Source organism: Mustela lutreola, chromosome 9 (assembly GCF_030435805.1).
Source record: "Mustela lutreola isolate mMusLut2 chromosome 9, mMusLut2.pri, whole genome shotgun sequence".
NCBI lineage: Eukaryota > Metazoa > Chordata > Mammalia > Carnivora > Mustelidae > Mustela > Mustela lutreola.
In genome coordinates, this window is record NC_081298.1 from 94,525,795 (window position 1) to 94,544,607 (window position 18,813).

At 37.7% G+C, this 18,813-nt stretch overlaps 1 protein-coding gene across 3 annotated transcripts in view; it reads right to left on the reverse strand.

The window, feature by feature from the left end:
• The window catches only part of EXOC6B (exocyst complex component 6B), a 620,807-nt gene that overhangs the window by 301,920 nt on the left and 300,074 nt on the right, over positions 1-18,813 (reverse strand). For all 3 annotated transcript variants that reach the window (XM_059188040.1, XM_059188039.1, XM_059188041.1), the window contains 3 exons: positions 7,373-7,456; positions 6,966-7,012; positions 5,522-5,642 (listed from right to left, as the gene is read on the reverse strand). In XM_059188040.1, coding sequence (XP_059044023.1) covers positions 5,522-5,642; positions 6,966-7,012; positions 7,373-7,456 — 252 coding nt within the window. The remainder of the gene's footprint in view (positions 1-5,521; positions 5,643-6,965; positions 7,013-7,372; positions 7,457-18,813) is intronic.

Sequence of the window (18,813 nt, forward strand, 5' to 3'; positions counted from 1 at the left end):
GATGCTGAAATATTGGGAAGAAAAAAGTATTTTGTTATGTATTCTTCAATTCAGAAAAATACGCAATAGATCTACAAAGAAAAGCTCCATTAAGATTAATTTTCTCGGGGGGCGCCTGGGTGGCTCAGTGGGTTGAGCCGCTGCCTTCGGCTCAGGTCATGATCTCAGAGTCCTGGGATCGAGTCCCGCATCGGGCTCTCTGCTCGGCGGAGAGCCTGCTTCCCTCTCTCTCTCTCTGGCTGCCTCTCTGTCTACTTGTGATTTCTCTCTGTCAAATTAATAAATAAAATCTTTAAAAAAAAAAAAAAAAAGATTAATTTTCTCGGGGCGCCTGGGTGGCTCAGTGGGTTAAAGCCTCTGCCTTCGGCTCGGGTCATAATCTCAGGGTCCTGGAACTGAGCCATGCATCAAGCTCTCTGCTCAGCAGGGAGCCTGCTTCCTCCTCTCTCTCTCTCTGCCTGCCTCTCTGCCTACTTGTGATCTCTATCTGTCAAATAAATAAATAAAATCTTAAAAAAAAAGATTAATTTTCTCCAGAGATATACACTTTAATCATTAGCATACTATCTTGCTCTTCCTGACATCAAATACAACTGCATGATGGAGAAGAGAGGACAGTTTCCTGCTGATCAGATCTGTCATATGCTCAAATGTGTAAGTCATAGAGAAAAAGGTACGAACCATTGCTTTACAAAACAGAAATTGCTTGCAAGAAATCAAAGTTTTCCAAAAGAAAAACAGCTTTTCCCAGGGAAATAATAAAATTGGATATGGACAGATATAGAATAAATAACATCAAGGACTCCTCTCCAGAGAATACAGTAATTTTTTTTTTTTTTAATTTGACAGAGAGAGATCACAAGAAGGCAGAGAGGCAGGCAGAGAGAGAGGAAGGGAAGCAGGCTCCCTGCTGAGCAGAGAGCCCGACATGGGACTCGATCCCAGGACCCTGAGATCGTGACCCGAGCTGAAGGCAGCGGCCTAACCCACTGAGCCACCCAGGCGCCCAGAATACAGTAATTTTGTTAATAAATATGATTGGGGGGAAAAACTTTCCTCAAAATATTACCTAAAAAAAACCATAAAACATCAAAAATAGGATTTTTTTGTGTGAAAAGCACACAAAATACTTTACCAAAAACATGTAAGCAAATAATTGAGAAAAATGCATATATTCCTGGTGACAAATAACAGGTACTAAAATATGTCAATTAACTCCATTTTAATGGATAGATTCACTGCATAATAACACTATAGTTCAACTGGGGGGAGGGGTGTTATAAGTGGTGAAAGGGATGTGACCAAGTGATTCTCAAATTAATCTGGGAGAATAAGAAGAATGTAAATGGTTAGCATACATTAAAAAGTGGATTTTAGAGAACAAACATGTTTAGTGGAAACTATGCCATACTACTATATCAATTATAGTAATCAGGTCAATGTTGTATTGGTTCAAGACAGAAAAAAAAGAAGAAAAGGAGGGGTGAGAATCTAGACCCCAGCGACAAAGCTTAGTATTTACAAAATATATTATTATATGATAAAGGTAGCCTCCAAAATATGTTAGGAAAAAACAGATGCTATGGACTAAATATTAAGCCCCCCAAATTGGTATGTTAGACCCCTAAACCCCAGTGTAGCAATATCTGGAGATGGAACTCCCAGAGATATTTAAGGTCAAATGAGGAAGGGCCCTGATCTGACGGGCTCGGTATCCTTATAAAAGGAGTAGGAGACACTGGAATGCACACTGAGAAAAGGCCACGTGAGGACATGGTGAGAATATAAATCAAGAAGAGTTCTCACCAGAAACCAACCACCACGCTGGCACCCTGATCTCAGAATTTCAGCCTCCAGAACTGTGAGAAAATTAATTTCCATTGTTTAAGCACCAGTCTATGACACTTCATTATGGCAATTTAAGCTGAATAAAATAAGAAATTAATACAATAATGTTATTGGAAGTGATGAGTCATTTTAAAAAATAATTAAAACAGACTCCAAGGAGTACCTGGGGGGCTCAGTTAAGCACTACCTCTTGGTTCTGGCTCAGGTCATGATCTCAGGGTCACAAGGTCGAGTCCATGGCAGGCTCCACGCTCAGTGTAGAGTCTGGTGGGGATTCTCTCCCTCTCCCTCTGCTCCTCCTCCCACTTGCGTGCATATATGCCCACTCTCTCTATCAAATAGATAAATAAAATATTTTTTTAAAAAAAGATAGAATCCTGGGGTGCCTGGGTGGCTCAGTGGTTTAAACCTCTGCCTTCAGCTCAGGTCATGATCTCAGGGTCCTGGGATTGAGCCGTCTATCAGGCTCTCTGCTCAGTGGGGAGCCTGCTTCCTCCTCTCTCCCTCTGCCTGCTACTCTGCCTGCTTGTGATGTCTCTCTCTCTGTCAAATTAATAAATAAAATCTTAAAAAAAAAAAAAGACCCCACACCCTATACTAAAATAAACTTTTCATGTCTCTGATATATATGTAAAAAAGTAACTGTACAGAAATACTAAAATAGGGACAAATAACTATATATTCTTTGGAACAAGGAAGACATAAATTGTCAAGCTAAAAATCAATATATTTACAAAAAATTTTAAACTTCTGTGAAGCCATGGAAAAGAAAAGTTAGAGACACATAAAATTAAGAAAAAATATTTGCAGCCTATATACCACACCAGAGATTAACATTCAAATTAAAAGCTAGCATCCATTTTTTATTAATAAATAATAAAATATTTTTAAACTGTTAAATATATAAGCAGTGCATATGAACAGGAAATTTTAAGAAGATATACAAATAACTAAAAAAGAGACTTCTAATATCAGTATTAATCAAAGAAAAACATGTTAAGATATAACTTCTGACACATTAGGAATGATTTTTTTTTTTTAAGATTTTATTTATTTATTTGACAGAGAGAGAGATCGCAAGTAGGCAGAGAGGCAGGCAGAGAGAGAAAGAGAAGGAAGCAGGCTCCCTGCTGAGAGGGAGCCCTATGCAGGGTTGGATCCCAGGACGCTGGGATCATGACCTGAGCCGAAGCAGATGCTTAACTGACTGAGCCACCCAGAACCCCTCATTTTTTAATAAAAATAAATAACAAGTGGTAGTATGTACATAAAAGTGTAAAAAAAAATTCCAGTCATAACATAGTTACAGGAAATTTTACAAGTTATAAGTTACGTAGTTACAAGAAATTTTAAAATTAGATAGATATACAGGGCACCTGGGTCGCTGAACTGGTTAAATGTCTGCCATCGGCTCAGGTCATGATCTCAGGGTCCTGGGATCCAGCCCCACGTCAGGCTCCATACTCAGTGGGGAGTCTGCTTCTTCCTCTGCCCCTCCCCCCGCTCATGCACTCGTTCTCATTCTCTCTTTCTCTCTCTCCCCCTCAAATAAATAAAATCCTTTTTAAAAAGATCAATATATAAATAGGCAAACACTTAAAATTTCTAAATACTAAAAAAGAAACCATAAATAAAAATAAAAGGAGAAAAACACTGGAAATGTATTCAATGACATATCCTCTTTGGTTTCAAATTCATATATTAACCAAAGTCCTACACCATGCAACTTGGATAACACAAAGGCAGAGTAATCATATCCAAAGGAAACTGATGACCTCACCACTCTAAACCATCAAAGGGAAAGAAGCCATAAACCTAGGTATTACCTTGATATGCTTTTAATATTACATTTTATATTTAATCCAACACAAAATAAAATTAATCTTACCACCTAAAAATCTCTCCAATTCATCCACATCTCTCCACATCTACTATGGCCCTTGGTCTAGCTGTCATTATCTCTTGCCTGAATATTAGACTATCCTACTAATTGTTCTACTCACATTCTTTCTCATCACTCATCCATAATTTAGCCAGAATGGAAATCTGATCTTCGCACTCCAATTTACCCTACCCCCACAGTGAACACATACACACTCCATTCAACCCAGTGCTTAAAGTATCAGATAGGTCTTGAGCAATATGACATCTATCTACTTTTTTATTTTTACTTCATACCATGCCTAATTTTCTATGTTCTGTGTTCTGCCCACTCTGAACATTTTTCAAGTCCCTAAAACGGCTACAATCCCATCAATTACAGATTTTACACATGGTATTTACTCTGGAACACTTGCTGATGGAGAGATAAGAAAGCTGAGGTGTCACGGATAACTTGAGTTTCTAGCTGGCACAACTAGATGGATACTAGAGCCATTTACAGAAATATTGTAGACACTAAATTATCTCCTATTATTAATTCCTGACTATCACATTTCTCAAACAGTTCAGATAGAAAAGTACCCCCAAAGCCTGTGTACTACCATCTCTTATACCTAGAATTCCCTTTTAATTGCTCTTTCCTTAAATAGTGTCTCCTTGATCTTCTGATCTCAGAATGCCACTTCTGATCAACTAATCAAAACTAGGCACCCTGTTGTCCTAACCTATTACTGTTTTAATTGCATTATATTATCACTATCTGATATTATTTGTTTATTGGGAACCTCCCCAATGAAAATGGCTTTCTGAAAGCAAAGACTTTATCCATCTAGTTCACAGTTGTATTCCCACTGCCAACACATAATCAGTGTTTAAGAAGTATTGGATAAATGATTAATTCAGAGCCAACGTTATCTATCTGAAATAAAGTGGATTATCATCAAAAATTCATGCTTTGGGGCGCCTGGGTGGCTCAGTGGGTTGAGCCACTGCTTTCGGCTCAGGTCATGATCTCAGGGTCCTGGGATCGAGTCCGGCATCGGGCTCTCTGCTCAGCGGGGAGCCTGCTTCCCTCTCTCTCTCTCTCTGCCTGCCTCTCCGACTACTTGTGATTTCTCTCTGTCAAATAAATAAATAAAATCTTAAAAAAAAAAATTCATGCTTTGATAAAATATATCAAAATCATGGGAACTCACAATTAGGTAACTTATTGATATGTTGTATGTATTTTTTTTCAAAAATTAAGAATAAAACTGTGAACTCCAAACCAGTACTGATTGGCATTATAGAAGGCAATAGAGAATAGTGGCTGAGCATATGGGCTCTGGAGTCCTGTCTCTGGATTCGAATCCAAGCTCTACCACTTACTGTGTAACAATTAGTCTGGTTACTTAACCTCTCTGAGATTCAGTTCCCCAGACCATAAGGTAAATATAATTATAATACCTATAACTTATGAAATACATATGAAGTGCATATACCAACCTCTGACACAGAAGATTCCAATAAATGTCAGCTGTTGTCTTTTTTTGGTTTGTTTTTTGTTTTGGGGGGTTTTTTGTTGTTTGTTTGTTTGTTTGTTTAATTACAGAGTGCATCCAAAAAAAAAAAAAAATGGGCTCAGTATTTAAAAGGATGGCAATTTGAAGTGGGTACTTCCACATGTCTTTGAGAGAGATAGCTCCAAGCAGGTGATACCACACAATACATGCTTGCTAATTTTAAGGCAGTCCAACACTGACCAGTACACAGATACTCAGCAGTGAGAATATCTCGCGGGCGTCTTACGTACCGAGTGGGTGCGGAGTGCCGCGATGGTTTTTGAAAGTGCCATTTCCCAAAGTTCATCAATGTAGGCTCTATTCACTAAGCCCTGGGTTGTATGTAAAATGTGATCTTCAACCACAAAAAAACTAGATGAAGGGGAAAAAAAAAGAAAGTTCAGAAATTACAGAAAAGCACAGAAAGTTCAGAAATTACAGGTTGACTACCATCTCTGGGGTCTCACAAACATTAAGAGCTGCCACCAAATTCGAAGTTAATAGTCACTTTTCCTAAAGAAAGCTACTAGGTGTTGTAAACAAAAATCACATTTCTTGGACTTAGAATTTTGTCCAACCACTTTATAGAAATCAGAGTCCCATTTCTATTAAATGTTAACCGGGTCAGCAATTTAAAGGGGAAGAAAATATTTATAGGTAAGGGAAGCTAATTTTACTATATTAAAAATGCCAGGCCATTAAGACATTTAAAAAAATTAATCGATTTTTTAAAAACTAATCGATTTTAAAGAGACAACGAAAGTTGAAACACACATTTTTATAAGAGCCACACATACAAAATATCAAAATGATTCCCTTTATATGGACTCACTCATTATAGGGTTGAAAAGGTTTTTTATAAAGGTCAAAAAAATGCACACTTATTTTTTAACACTCTGTTGTAGCTTTATTGTTGTGCATTTATAACATATCATTAGCTCCCTTGGCTAAATGTTCATACTAAACTAATTCTTTAAATAAGGAATTCTTATGATATATTTTAATCAAAACTATAAAAAAAAATCTAAAGTCTGAAATAAAAAAGCAATTTCATGGAACAATCCAACTCCTTTCCCTTTCTTTTAACTTTGAGGTCATTATTTTGCAATTAAAATAAGCTGCCTATATTTGGGGTGTTTATTTGAGAAATGCAATTCCATATTAGTATGTATACTCTAGATGATGGTGGCAAACTCTATAGCCCATGGGATGAATCTGGCCCACTGCCCGTTTTTATAAATATTGTTTTACTGGAACACAGCCACGTTCACTCATTGCTGTATTGTCTATACCTGCTTTCACATTGCAACAACAGAGCTGAACGGCTGTGACAGAAACCGTATGGCCTGCGAAGCCTAAAATACTTTACTAGCTGGCCCTTTTAGAAAAAGCTTGCCAACTTTTGCTGATTATTTGGTTCCCTCTTATCAAGAATGGAGAAACCAAACATCAAGGGTAATAAAATTACAATTCAAAGTTTTTTCTCCCTTTCTCCACCAAAACTACTCTCCAACAATATAACGCTGAAACCATCAAGACATTCCTTTAAAATTATCAGAAAGTCAAAAATAAATCTCAAGAATTTAAAATAAAAAAAGAAAAAGAATTTCCCAAGGAAATTTTATTTTTCCAAGTCTCCCAAATCTAGGTGTTCAAAGTGTACAAATTTAAATACATACACACATATATACCTACCCTACAATTTGATTAAAATACTTCCTGTAGCCATCTAAAGTTTCATGCTGCAACAAAGCAAAGAAGAAAAAAGTTGTTCTTTCTATTTTGATAAATTAAGACAAAGTTAAAGTCAGTTACTTGATTTCTTAAGGCTCAGTTCCCAAGACCTAGATGAATATAATAGTACACTACCATATAGGGTTCTAATGAAGATGAAATGATATCATTCATCCCAGTACTTAAAACAATGCCTGATACACAGCAATCAATAGATGGTAGCTACTATTTTCCTACTGTCACATCCACCAAAAATGATCTCAGAGCGAGTTTAAAAAAAAAAAAAAAAAAGGTACCTATGCAAAATAATGAACAGCTGCCAGAGAAGAAAAGTGAAAAACTAAGAAAAGTTAAGTTGGTGATCCTACCATGTTAGATGGAGGCTGGAGCACCAAGCGGGCCTGTTTTCGCCTCTGTTTTCGGTAGTAGTTCTCAAATGTTTCCCGGGCACCCTGTAAAATAAACAAAAGGAAAATGGGTTGACACAATTTGACCAATTATTCTAGTATTTCATGGGAAAAGAGAAGCTCCCAAGACCCCACATTTCTCAAAATCTGCTATTTTGACAATGATAATAATCATAGAAAAAAATGACATTACCATTTATTGAGACTTACCTACAAATCCCGTTAAGAATGGATACAAAAGATTCTTTTTTTTTTTAAGATTTTATTTATTTACTTGACAGAGAGAAATCACAAGTAGATGGAGAGGCAGGCAGAGAGAGAGAGAGAGGGAAGCAGGCTCCCTGCTGAGCAGAGAGCCCGATACGGGACTCGATCCCAGGACCCTGAGATCATGACCTGAGCCGAAGGCAGCGGCTTAACCCACTGAGCCACCCAGGCGCCCGATACAAAAGATTCTTAAGAGGACACTACAGAACTCAACCACCAAACACACCAAAGCTGGTTGTTCAGTCAACTATCACAAATTCACAAGAATGAAGACAAACCGTCACAGAACATTCCAGAAGAAAAATGTGTAGAATGAAAACCAGTCTCAAATGAATCATGAGCAAAGGGCCAGAGGGAGGCAGGAAAAAGGCAGAAGCGGAGAACAGTGAATCAGTCTTCCAGCTAGCATATAATCAGGCACAGGATTAACACCAAAAAGGAAATTCTTGGTGCACAGTTTCTTAAACTGAAAGGTGTTTCGGAGAACTAGAGCTGGCTCAAGAGCTCTGTAACTGGGCTGAACAACAGCCTCTCAAAATTCATGGCCTTCCTGGGATGTCATAATGGGACCTTATTTAAAAACAGGGTCACAGCAGATGTATTTAAATTAAGAGGCAGTCACACTAGATAGAGTAGGCTGCTACTTAATCCGATATAATTGGGATCCCTAAAAGAATAGGAGAAAAGACATGGAGATAGACACACAGGGAGAACATCCTGTGACAACACCAGCAGAGACCGGAGCCCTGGTCTGCAAGCCAAGGACACCAAGGATTGCTGGCCACCACCAGAAGCTCGGAGAGGCCAGGAAGGATGCCTACCAGAGTCTCAGAGGGAGGATGGCCTTCTGACACCTGCTTTTGGATTTCTAGTCTCCAAACCTGGGACCGAATAAATTTCTGCTGTGCAAGCCACCCAACCCGGGATACTTTGTTCCAGCAGTCCTAGGAAACCAAGATAACTCAAAGCTTTTAAAACATGATGCCCCCAGGGAGCTCCCGGGTGGTTCAGTCCATTAAGCTTCTGCCTTGGGCTCAGGTCATGATCCCAGCGTCCTGGGATCCAGCCCTGCATCTGGCTCCCTGCTCAAAAAGGAGTCTACTTCTCCCTCTGCCTATGTTGGCTGCTCGTGCTGGAGCTCTGTCTCAGTTAAATAAAGAAGTAAAACCTTTAAAAAAAAAAAAAAAGGAAAAGAAAAGAAGGAAAGAAAGAAAGAAAAGAAATGATGCCCCCCTAGGACTAAATTCTACTCTGAATCCCAAACCTTTCTCAATGAATAAGAGTAGAAATGGGGAGAGCGTATGCACGGTGGTTAAGAGCACCGATTTTGGAACCAATGATGATTTCATTCAAGTGAGTCTGTGCCTTTCTAGCTGTATAACTCATATGACCAGCTGTGTAACTTTCATTAATTTACCTTCCACCATTTAAGTCTTTGGCTTTCACTAACAGATGTGCTATGGTGTCCTCATCCGTGGAAATGTCATGCTCATCATTGTCATGAGGGTTCAGATGAGCTAGAAAGCTTTGAGAACGGTGTCTGATAAATAATCACCACTACATATGTGCTTATTTTTTCAAAAATGAGATGAAATAGATCAATGATGACAATGACTGCCTCGCCCATGCGAAAAAGTATAAACTCTACACAATCCCCAAGTTCAGTTCCCTCACCTCAGAAGTCTGAAGAATCCTATTCAATGTGACGTCTCTATTAGATCCCTAAACCAGAGAAGCTGATTTAAGGTACTAAATCACACTAACTCAACAGCCTAAGCTCAGCGGTTGGCAAACGTTGCCTCTAAAAGGCAGGATGGTAAATATCTCAGGCCTGGTGAGCTCTATGGTCTCACCTCTGCTGTTGAAATGCAAAGGCAGCCACAGTCAGTACATAGGTGAGTGTGGCTGTGTTCCAACAAAATGTTATTTGGGGAAACTGAAATCAGAATGTCATATAATTTTCATCCGCCATGAAATATTTATTTATTTATTTGTTTGTTTATTACCAACCATTTAAAAATGTAAAAGCCATTTGGAGTTCACAGGGGTCACATCGAAATAAGCAGCAGGGTGGCCATGGCCCATGGTTTGCTGACCCCTGGTGTAGCTTAAAAACAACAGTTTTAAAATGCTAACGAGATTATAACTAGACACCTGAGTTTTTCCTGTTATAAAATGAAATCAAACATTAAGACAGCTATTTCAGGGCTTGCTTATTTCTTAGTCCACAAGTTAACGAGGTAGCAAATGGTTCTATTTAAGAAATAAGAAGTGGAAACTGCCTGTTGGTTTGTTAAAGTTATTTCCCACTCGTCACCATTTCTCAGCTTAGTGGTACTATTGAATGTCAATTACATTCTGTACACACTGAAGGGCTTTTCATTGTACAGTTAACAGCCCTACAGGCCCTTTATTATTCTTGTGTGACATTACACATTCAACATGCTTTGGAGCCAAGATACACTCAGCTGAGAATTTAGGGAAAGTCTTCTCTCAAATTAGACCATTGTATAATAATTTAATTATTTGCTATAAAAGATAGAAAATATACAAGATGAAATTCTATATAAAAACCTATCATAGACCTCTACTTAGTTCTAACTAGATACAATTTGCCTTTCAAATATTCATTTGCTAAAATAAAAACACAAGAAAAGACCAATTTATCTAATAATTCTGGTTTCTCCATTTACAAAATTCGATTTTCCCTAATGGCTGCTAAATAAATTTACCTCTGAGTATTCTATTTCCTCTGCCAATTTTGTCAACTCCATGCTTACAGGTGGAATTTATAGTAGACTGGTCCAGCTGGATGCCTGTCTTTTCCCAAACAGATCAACAGATGAACTATAAAAGTTTGCCACTTCAGTTTCAAACTCCTCTAATCGTTAATAATAATTAAAACAAAACTTAAAAGCCAGTGAAAGTATAAGCAAACAGATATAAAATAACAGGCAAGTGAAAAGCTGTTTTAGTGTGTTTTCAATTTATGTCATTAGTATTACGGTGGTCCAAAAGCTTTGTAATAATTAATAAACACACAAATTATCACAGAAAAACAAGTCACTTTACATACATAAAGTGCTTACCATAAAATAAAGAACAGTTCTTGTCATCATTGAATTTATAGTCTGAGTGGAAAACTAGCAATTAAATGAACAAAAAGTACAACAGAATCCTATAGATTGGAGAGAGAGAGAGAGCATGTGTGTGTGTGTGTGTGTGTGTGCGCGCACGTGCGTGCATGTGTGTCTATATAGTGGGCGGGAGGAATGTCAGAGAAAGTTTCTTCAGGAAAAAAAGCCATTTATATTCATAATTGAAGAATGAGTCAGAATAACGCACATAAAAAGAAAGGGAAAACTTATTTCTCATAGAGATACAGGGGTTCAACGAAAAAAGGCATCATGTATCTCATGAACTGAAAGAAGTTCTTCATGGCAGAACCTTCAGAGTGTAAGAGCGAAAAATGACAAGAAATAAAGGCTAGAGGGCTTTGTAAATTCTATTAAGATATCTGGACTTCAACTCTAGAGACAATCAGAGTTTTAGACTTTTACAAGTTGCAATGTACTGAGTAGAATGAAGAAACGGAACCTTAGATAAAAAAAGATCAGTCTCGGGACGCCCGGGTGGCTCAGTGGGTTAAAGCCTCTGCCTTCAGCTCAGGTCATGATCTCAGGGTGTTGGGATCGAGCCCTGCATTGGGCTCTCTGCTCGGTGGGGAGCCTGCTTCCTCCTCTCTCTGTGCCTGCCTCTTTGCCTACTTGTGATCTCTCTCTCTCAAATAAATAAATAAAATCTTCAAAAAAAAAAAAAAAAGATCAGTCTGATCCCGACATATATTTAAGAGGTACAAGTTGATGACTGATTGGATACTGGTGGTAAAGAACAGAAAAGACAGAAAACTAACGTCAGATTTCTAACCTGGGTAATTGGTTTTGATGGTGGTGTCATTTAATGAGATAGAAAACATAACAGCTGGGATATGTAGTCAATTACTATTCGTGGATTCCATATTTGCAAATGTGCCTACCTGCCAAAATTTATTTGTAACCTCAAAATCAATACTCATGCTGTTTCATTATCATTCACACATGAGTACAGAGTGTTGAAAAATTTGAGCAGTGCCTACTGCACGTGTTCCTATCTGAGGTCAAACAAGGCCAACACTCTGTCTCCTTTCTTCAGTTCTCATACTATAAACAATTATTCTTTTCACAATCATCCAGTTCCTCATTCTTTGTATTTTTGTGCTTTTTAAAAATTGAGATATAATTGACATATAACATCATGTTATTTTCAGGTATACAACATAAAGATTCAATATTTATACATATGGCAAAATGACCATCACCATAAGTCTAGTTAACGCCTATCATCACATACAATTTTCCCCCCCTTGGGTTGAGAACTTTTAAGATCTACTCTCTTAGGAAATTTCAATTACCATACTATACATTATATCCCTCGAACTTATTTTGTAACTGAAAGACTATTCCTTTTCATTGCCTTCACCCAACTCTGTCATCCTCCACTTCTGGCAACCACCCATCTCTCTATTTATGAGCTCAGTTGGGTATTCTATTTATTTGTTTAGTTCCATATATAAATGAGATCACACAGTATTTGTGTCTGACGTATTTCACTTAGCAGAATGCCTTGAAGGTCCAGCCATGTTGTCACAAATGGCAAGATTTCATTCTTTTTCACAGCTGAATAATACTCCTTTGTATATATAGATCCCACATGTTCTTTATCCATTCATCCATCAATGAACACTTAAACTGTTCCTATGTCTTGACTATTGTAAATAATGTCACAATGAACATAGGAGTGCACACACTTTTTTAGTTAGTGTTTTCATTTCCTTCCAATAAATATCAAGAAATGAAGTTGCTGGAACATATGGCAGTTCTATTTGTAATTTTCTGAGAAACCTCCACACTGTTTTCCATAGTGGTTACACCAGTTTACATTCCCACCGACATGCAACAAGGGTTCCACTTTCATGACATCCTCGCCAACACTTGTTATTTCTTGTCTTTTTGATAATATTCTAACAGCAGTAAGGTGATCATCTCATTGCGGGCCTGATTTGCGTGTTCTTGATGATTAGTGATGTTGAGCGCCCTTTCCGGTACCTGCTGGTCACCTGTATGTCTTGCATCTTTGTGCTTGTGGTTGACTTTGCTATTTAAAATGGCCCCCACGTGCCGTACTATAGTGCTGTCTAGTATTCCTAAGACTTGACACTTGTCAAGAAGACAAGATGTGCCTTACAGAGAAAGCACATTTAAATAAGCTTTGTTTAGGGACGCCTGGGTGGCTCAGTTGGTTAAATAAGCTTTGTTTGGCCATGTGTTATAGTGCCATTGGCCATGAATTCAATGTTAATGAGTCAACAGTATATATTCAATAATATCTTTTAAAGAGAAAGAGGCAGAAAACAGGGTTATGCATTGATTAACTGATGAAACGTTGTAAGCAGAAGCTCACAGAAACCTAACCCCAGCAGAAATGTTTCAGTATTCACTAACTCAGTGTTTACAATGACCTTATAAAGTATAACCAACATGAATAACAAGAACTGATTGTACATGAGGACACTGGTAATAATGACCTCTGTCATGAACTTGTTTAGTTTGTGACTTCTAAGTGCTAAGTGTTCAGGAGAGGGCATATTTGGGTCTACAGCTCAGGTGAAAGGGCTAAGCTAAAGACAATAGTTTTCAGAATCAAAAAAGATGGTAATCTAAGCTTAGGAAAACATGAGATCATCTAAGGAATATCTGTAGAATTTAAGTACAAAAGGACCTACCACAAAAACCCTCAGGGACACCAACAATTAGGAAATATCTGTCTCTTTCCTATAATTAAAATATAACTTTAAATGTCACTTACTGAGAAAACACTTTTCCACTACTCACTCTAACATGTAAAGTTTTGCCAGGGCACTTGGGTGGCTCAGTCAGTTAAAGGGCCAACTCTTGGTTTCAGCTAGGGTCATGATCTCAGGCTTAGGAGATCCAACTCATCTCAGGGTTACTCCCCAACCCATCTCAGGCCCTGTGTCTATCTGCACTCCGTTTGCTTGGGATTCTTTCCCTTCTCCTCTCCCTCCCCCCACTCCCATGGGTGCACGCTCTCTCCCTTTCAAATAAATAAAATAAAATAAAATAAAATAAAATAAAGTTTTGTCTAAGACATAGTCCTCTATTAACTCTTTGCATAGCACCATGTCCATCTGACATTATGTCATTTGCTTACTGTCTATCTCCTCTCATTAGGATGCAAGCTCCCCAAGAACAAGTTTATTTGTCTTATTTACTGTTGCGTTCCCAGCTCCTAGAACAATGCCTGGAATAAATGGCACCCAATATATATTTGTTTGAATAAATGACCAAAGGGATTAAGAAATATTAATCAGTATTCAAGGCTCTATTTTTATATTTACTCTTTACCAGAGAAATTGCAATAATCATTTCTTTATAATTTTTCCTATTCCTCTCATCCTGCTGCTGTTCTACCTCCATTTATTCTCTTAAAGATTTTTGTTCCTGTTCCATAGAAGTTATACCTTCTTCATGCCAAACGATTTTCTAAAATTTCCTTTTGGCTCCTGTAAAAATCATTCTTAGAATCATGTTTCCCCTGAATTTTTAGGATCATGTCCCCCATCCCATTTTATTCAGGATGTTTTTGCAGATCTCATATTTTATTATGTATTGTTTCATTTTCTCAATTGCTCTGTTTTGAACAATAGGATCTCTTTCTGGACCAGTACTTCCTTCCAGGCTTGTTTAGTGGTTTGCCCGTTCACCAACCATCTGGCTAATATCTTCATGGAAGCAGCAATCGATAGCAGGTTATAGGCCCAGGTCCAAAGCTGTTTCAAAGTAAAACCACAGGGACGCCTGGGTGGCTCAGTTGGTTAAGCAGCTGCCTTCAGCTCAGGTCATCATCCCGGTGTCATGGGATCGAGTCCCACATCGGGCTCCTTGCTCCACAGGGAGCCTGCTTCTCCCTCTGACTCTGCCTGCCACTCTGTCTGCCTGTGCTCGCTCTTGCTCGCTCTCTCTCTCTGACAAATAAATAAATAAAATCTTTAAAAAAAAAAAAAAAAAGTAAAACCACAAACTGGTTCCAGTGTCTAGCAAGCAATGGGCCTAAGTGTGCATAAAATATGGCTGAATGTTCTCCTACCACACAGTTTCCAAGTGTTCACAGTTTCCAAGTGTTCAACTCTCTGAACTTAGGTGAATGAAAACCACAAAACTATGGGATCTTCCTATCTTGTGCCGCCCTACTGAGTATTCTCCAGCCCAGGATAAACTGTGCTGCCACCAAAGGTCCCATTTTCCCCCTCACCCCACTCTCTGGCAGACTTATAAAGAAGACTCTATACAGTACAGGGGTAGACAACTAATCTATTCATCAATTTGGGATTGTATTTCTAAGCCAGATGACCCAGAGAGGAAAAGGAATGAAGTCTCTTCGGATTTTTAAAGTTTCCTCTGTGTATGGCAGCAAAACACACATCACTCAACATTGGATTGAGAATGGATTGAGAATGGTTTCTCAATCCATTCAATCAGCCTTAATGTTGGAGAAAATTTTATTCAAATTCAGACAATGCAATATTAATTTTAAGTCTTCTTTAACAATGGTGGTGTAATTTTTTAGACTTTTATGCAACTAAAGAATTTTAGTGGAAGTTAAGAAAGGCTTAGAAATTAAATAAGACTTTGCTTTTAATTTTTTTTTTTGGTTAAGTATATATATCCTATTGGAAATTTAACTGAAATATAGGAATTTATATTATTATAAAAAATTCTTCACCAAAATTTCTTCTCACTACTTACAGAGCAACTAGATAAAAAGAGCTAAATGATCACAGAACACACTCTATTTTTACTTAATCCTAAAACAAGATAAAGAAATATATTCTAGGTTCTATTGACCTTATCTTCAGTTCACTGGGTGCTTTCTTTTCTAAATTCATATTTAACTTAAATATTATATCACACCCTATGATAAACTTGGAGGAGGGTGCTAATGGTCAAATACCCACAAAAGCCATTGCCAATTTCTTAATTAACCCTATCACTAGAATTAACCAGGAAATAACCCACTTTCCAGGCTATGCTGTTGTTTTTTTGTTTATTTAATCTTTAACTTTTTTAATATTGTCTCTTTGTAAATTATTAATTACAAAAGTAAAATATGTGACTTTTAGAAAAACCAGACAATAAAGATAAGGCGAAGAAAGAAAATAAAAGTCATTCATAATCCCTTTGTCTGGAGATAACTACTCTTTACTTTTTCAAGTCCTCCCTCACAGACATTTTTCTATCTTAAACCGATTACTTCACACACCTACATACATACATACACACACCTAAATCATATTGTGCATACTTTCTTCACTCTTTTCATTTTGCATGCAAAAATATTTTCTCAAACATCATAATTTAGTATTATCCACTCTTATTGCACAACACTGTGCCAACTTTCTTTCCTCACACGTGTGCTATAAATTATCATACAAATGTTGGAACTAACATGGGCTTTCAATAAATGTTTAAAAATAAAAAGAGAAATGCAAGTGATAACTTTGAATTCCCCATGTATCTAGGCACTCGTCTGGATATAAACACAGGAAGCACACACAGTACTGCCACTCAGTGTGGGCAAATGAGTGAGACTTTTTGGTTTTGTCTGTAAAAGTGGTGTAATTTCTTTTTTTTTTTAAAGATTTTTATTTATTTATTTGATAGACAGACAGAGATCACAAGTAGACAGAGAGGCAGGCAGAGAGAGAGGGGGAAGCAGGCTCCTCGCTGAGCAGAGAGCCCGATGTGGGGCTCAATCCCAGGACCCTGAGATCATGACCCGAGCCGAAGGCAGAGGCTTAAACCACTGAGCCACCCAGGCGCCCCAAAAGTGGTGTAATTTCTTGCTAACAAAGCTCAAAGTCAGATTTTAATAAGTCAGGATCATGTGATCCTTACTCTGGAGCAGGGATGGGAAAGGGAAGACCAGATGAAAGACCTTTCCTTGGGTTTCTTTTTCTTCACAAAAGATGACGAAGTACCACGTGCACAGACACCCTGAACTTCTCATACAATTGCTGAGCCCCATGTTTCCAAATATCAGTGGCATCTACATGTCTAGTTTGGTGGAAGAAAAAGTAAAACTTATGGTGGGACAATACAATTTCATATGGGCAATATGTCTAAATAACAGACAAAAGAGGACAGACCCATCTTCATTAAATATTTACTGTGCCGTTATTTAGTGAAACAGCTCTTCGTGTAGTGGATCTTTCCTGGTAGAGATTGATATGTGGGCAACCGGAGAATGGGCTGAGTCCTTCTCATCGATCCCAATAACAGAAAATTAACCTTGGGATTAAGAAGCAGCAAAGGACACGCAGACAAAGAACAAGGGAGGGAAATGGAAGGAGGGAAGCACACACCATTGTTCTTCCGGCTTTGCCTACAGGAAGCAATATTTCCATTTGGTCTTGGGCAAAGCCTGTAATTTCACCACCCTGACTGCAGCTGGAGAACTCCCTTTCAACTGTCCCGGCATCCAAGTGAAGACAGGTTTATTCAGAGTTTTAAAAAAAAAAACCAAAAACCTGAAAGGGCCATTTTAATTTGCTTCCATGAGAAAAGGGGAGCACTTTTCATAGGGCCCCATAATGACGTTCAGCGGGATATTACACTTCGCCATATGGCTAATTTGCACAGCAGGCCCAAAGCAGGATTTTCTTTCATTAGAACTGCCCTAAAGATCAGACTACAGAAACATGTGTAAAGAACAAACCCAAGATGCCCCCTATTGCTTAAATCTAGAAACATTCGATTCCCAGATGTAAAAGCCCATTCAGAGAGTTCCCATGGCAAGGTCATTCAAGAGTCTTGGAGGTGATATGTGTCACAGCTCCATTTACGTATATTAGGGCTTGGAAAATGTCTAAAATTCAAAAGCCACAAAATCGTCAAAACACCTCAAAAAAACCCCACTATATACGGAGGTAGGACAATAGCTCTGGTAGGTAATTTATTATTACAAAAACAAAACAAAACAAAACAAAAACATTACTTTCTGAATGCTCGAATTCTTGATACCATTCATTAGCTTACAAAATAAATCTACATAAACTTTTGACCCTTTCTGAAGAAAGCAAAGGCAGTCTGACGTTCTAACAGAGTCCTGTTTATTTTTAAGATGGCCCTTATAACTTATGTTTGTCTTGGCATTTCCTCCTTCTGCCATATCCCAAGCCTCAGCCATAGAAAAGAACATCCCCTCCGGGAATGACAGAGTCTGCAGGATTTAAAAAAAGAAAAAGAAAGAAATCTGATGTCTAATGATTATGGAGTAGTTGAGTCTGTGCTTTTGAAGAAAGTAAACATTATGATTAACAATCTTGGGCTTTGTAATTAGCTTCCCCCTTCCAAGAGAGAGTGTTAATTTATTAAATATTTTAACAAAGAGTCTTTTATTATCAGATTTAGTTTGGCTGGCTCCTTTCATAGCATTACCAATTACAACCAATAAAGCTTTAATTGATGACTACTTTTTATAACCTTTGACCCAAGATGATAAACAGTTGTACCTTAGAAGTGAAAGGGTAAACCTCAAAGGGAACGGTGTCTTAATCATGCTTCGCAAACCAAACTGCTTAAAATTACAACCTACCTACCTGGTTAGAACAAAAACCCAGACTTCCTCCATGATTAGGATAATTGATCAGGAAAAGATTTGGATTTCACTTTTAAGATAAGTGTCCTTTTGGTTAGGGAAACCTTAACTAAAATTACCTGCATATAACTGTGTACCATAATGTGCTAATTGTAGATTATAATACGATTTAATCAATTTGTAGATAATTAGCAAGTAAATTTTAATACGTGACACAACTTCAAATGTAAAATAATTGAAATGCAAGTTATTTTACTATTTTTTAAACAGATGCTATAATTTTAATTCTACCCCCCCAAGTCCCATCATTTATAGAGCAGTACCTTTATAACACCAGGGGCTGTTAAGAATACACGAGCAAAGAAGTAAACCAAATTAACTGCCCAACAATGAGATACCAAAACTTCTTAGAGAATTGG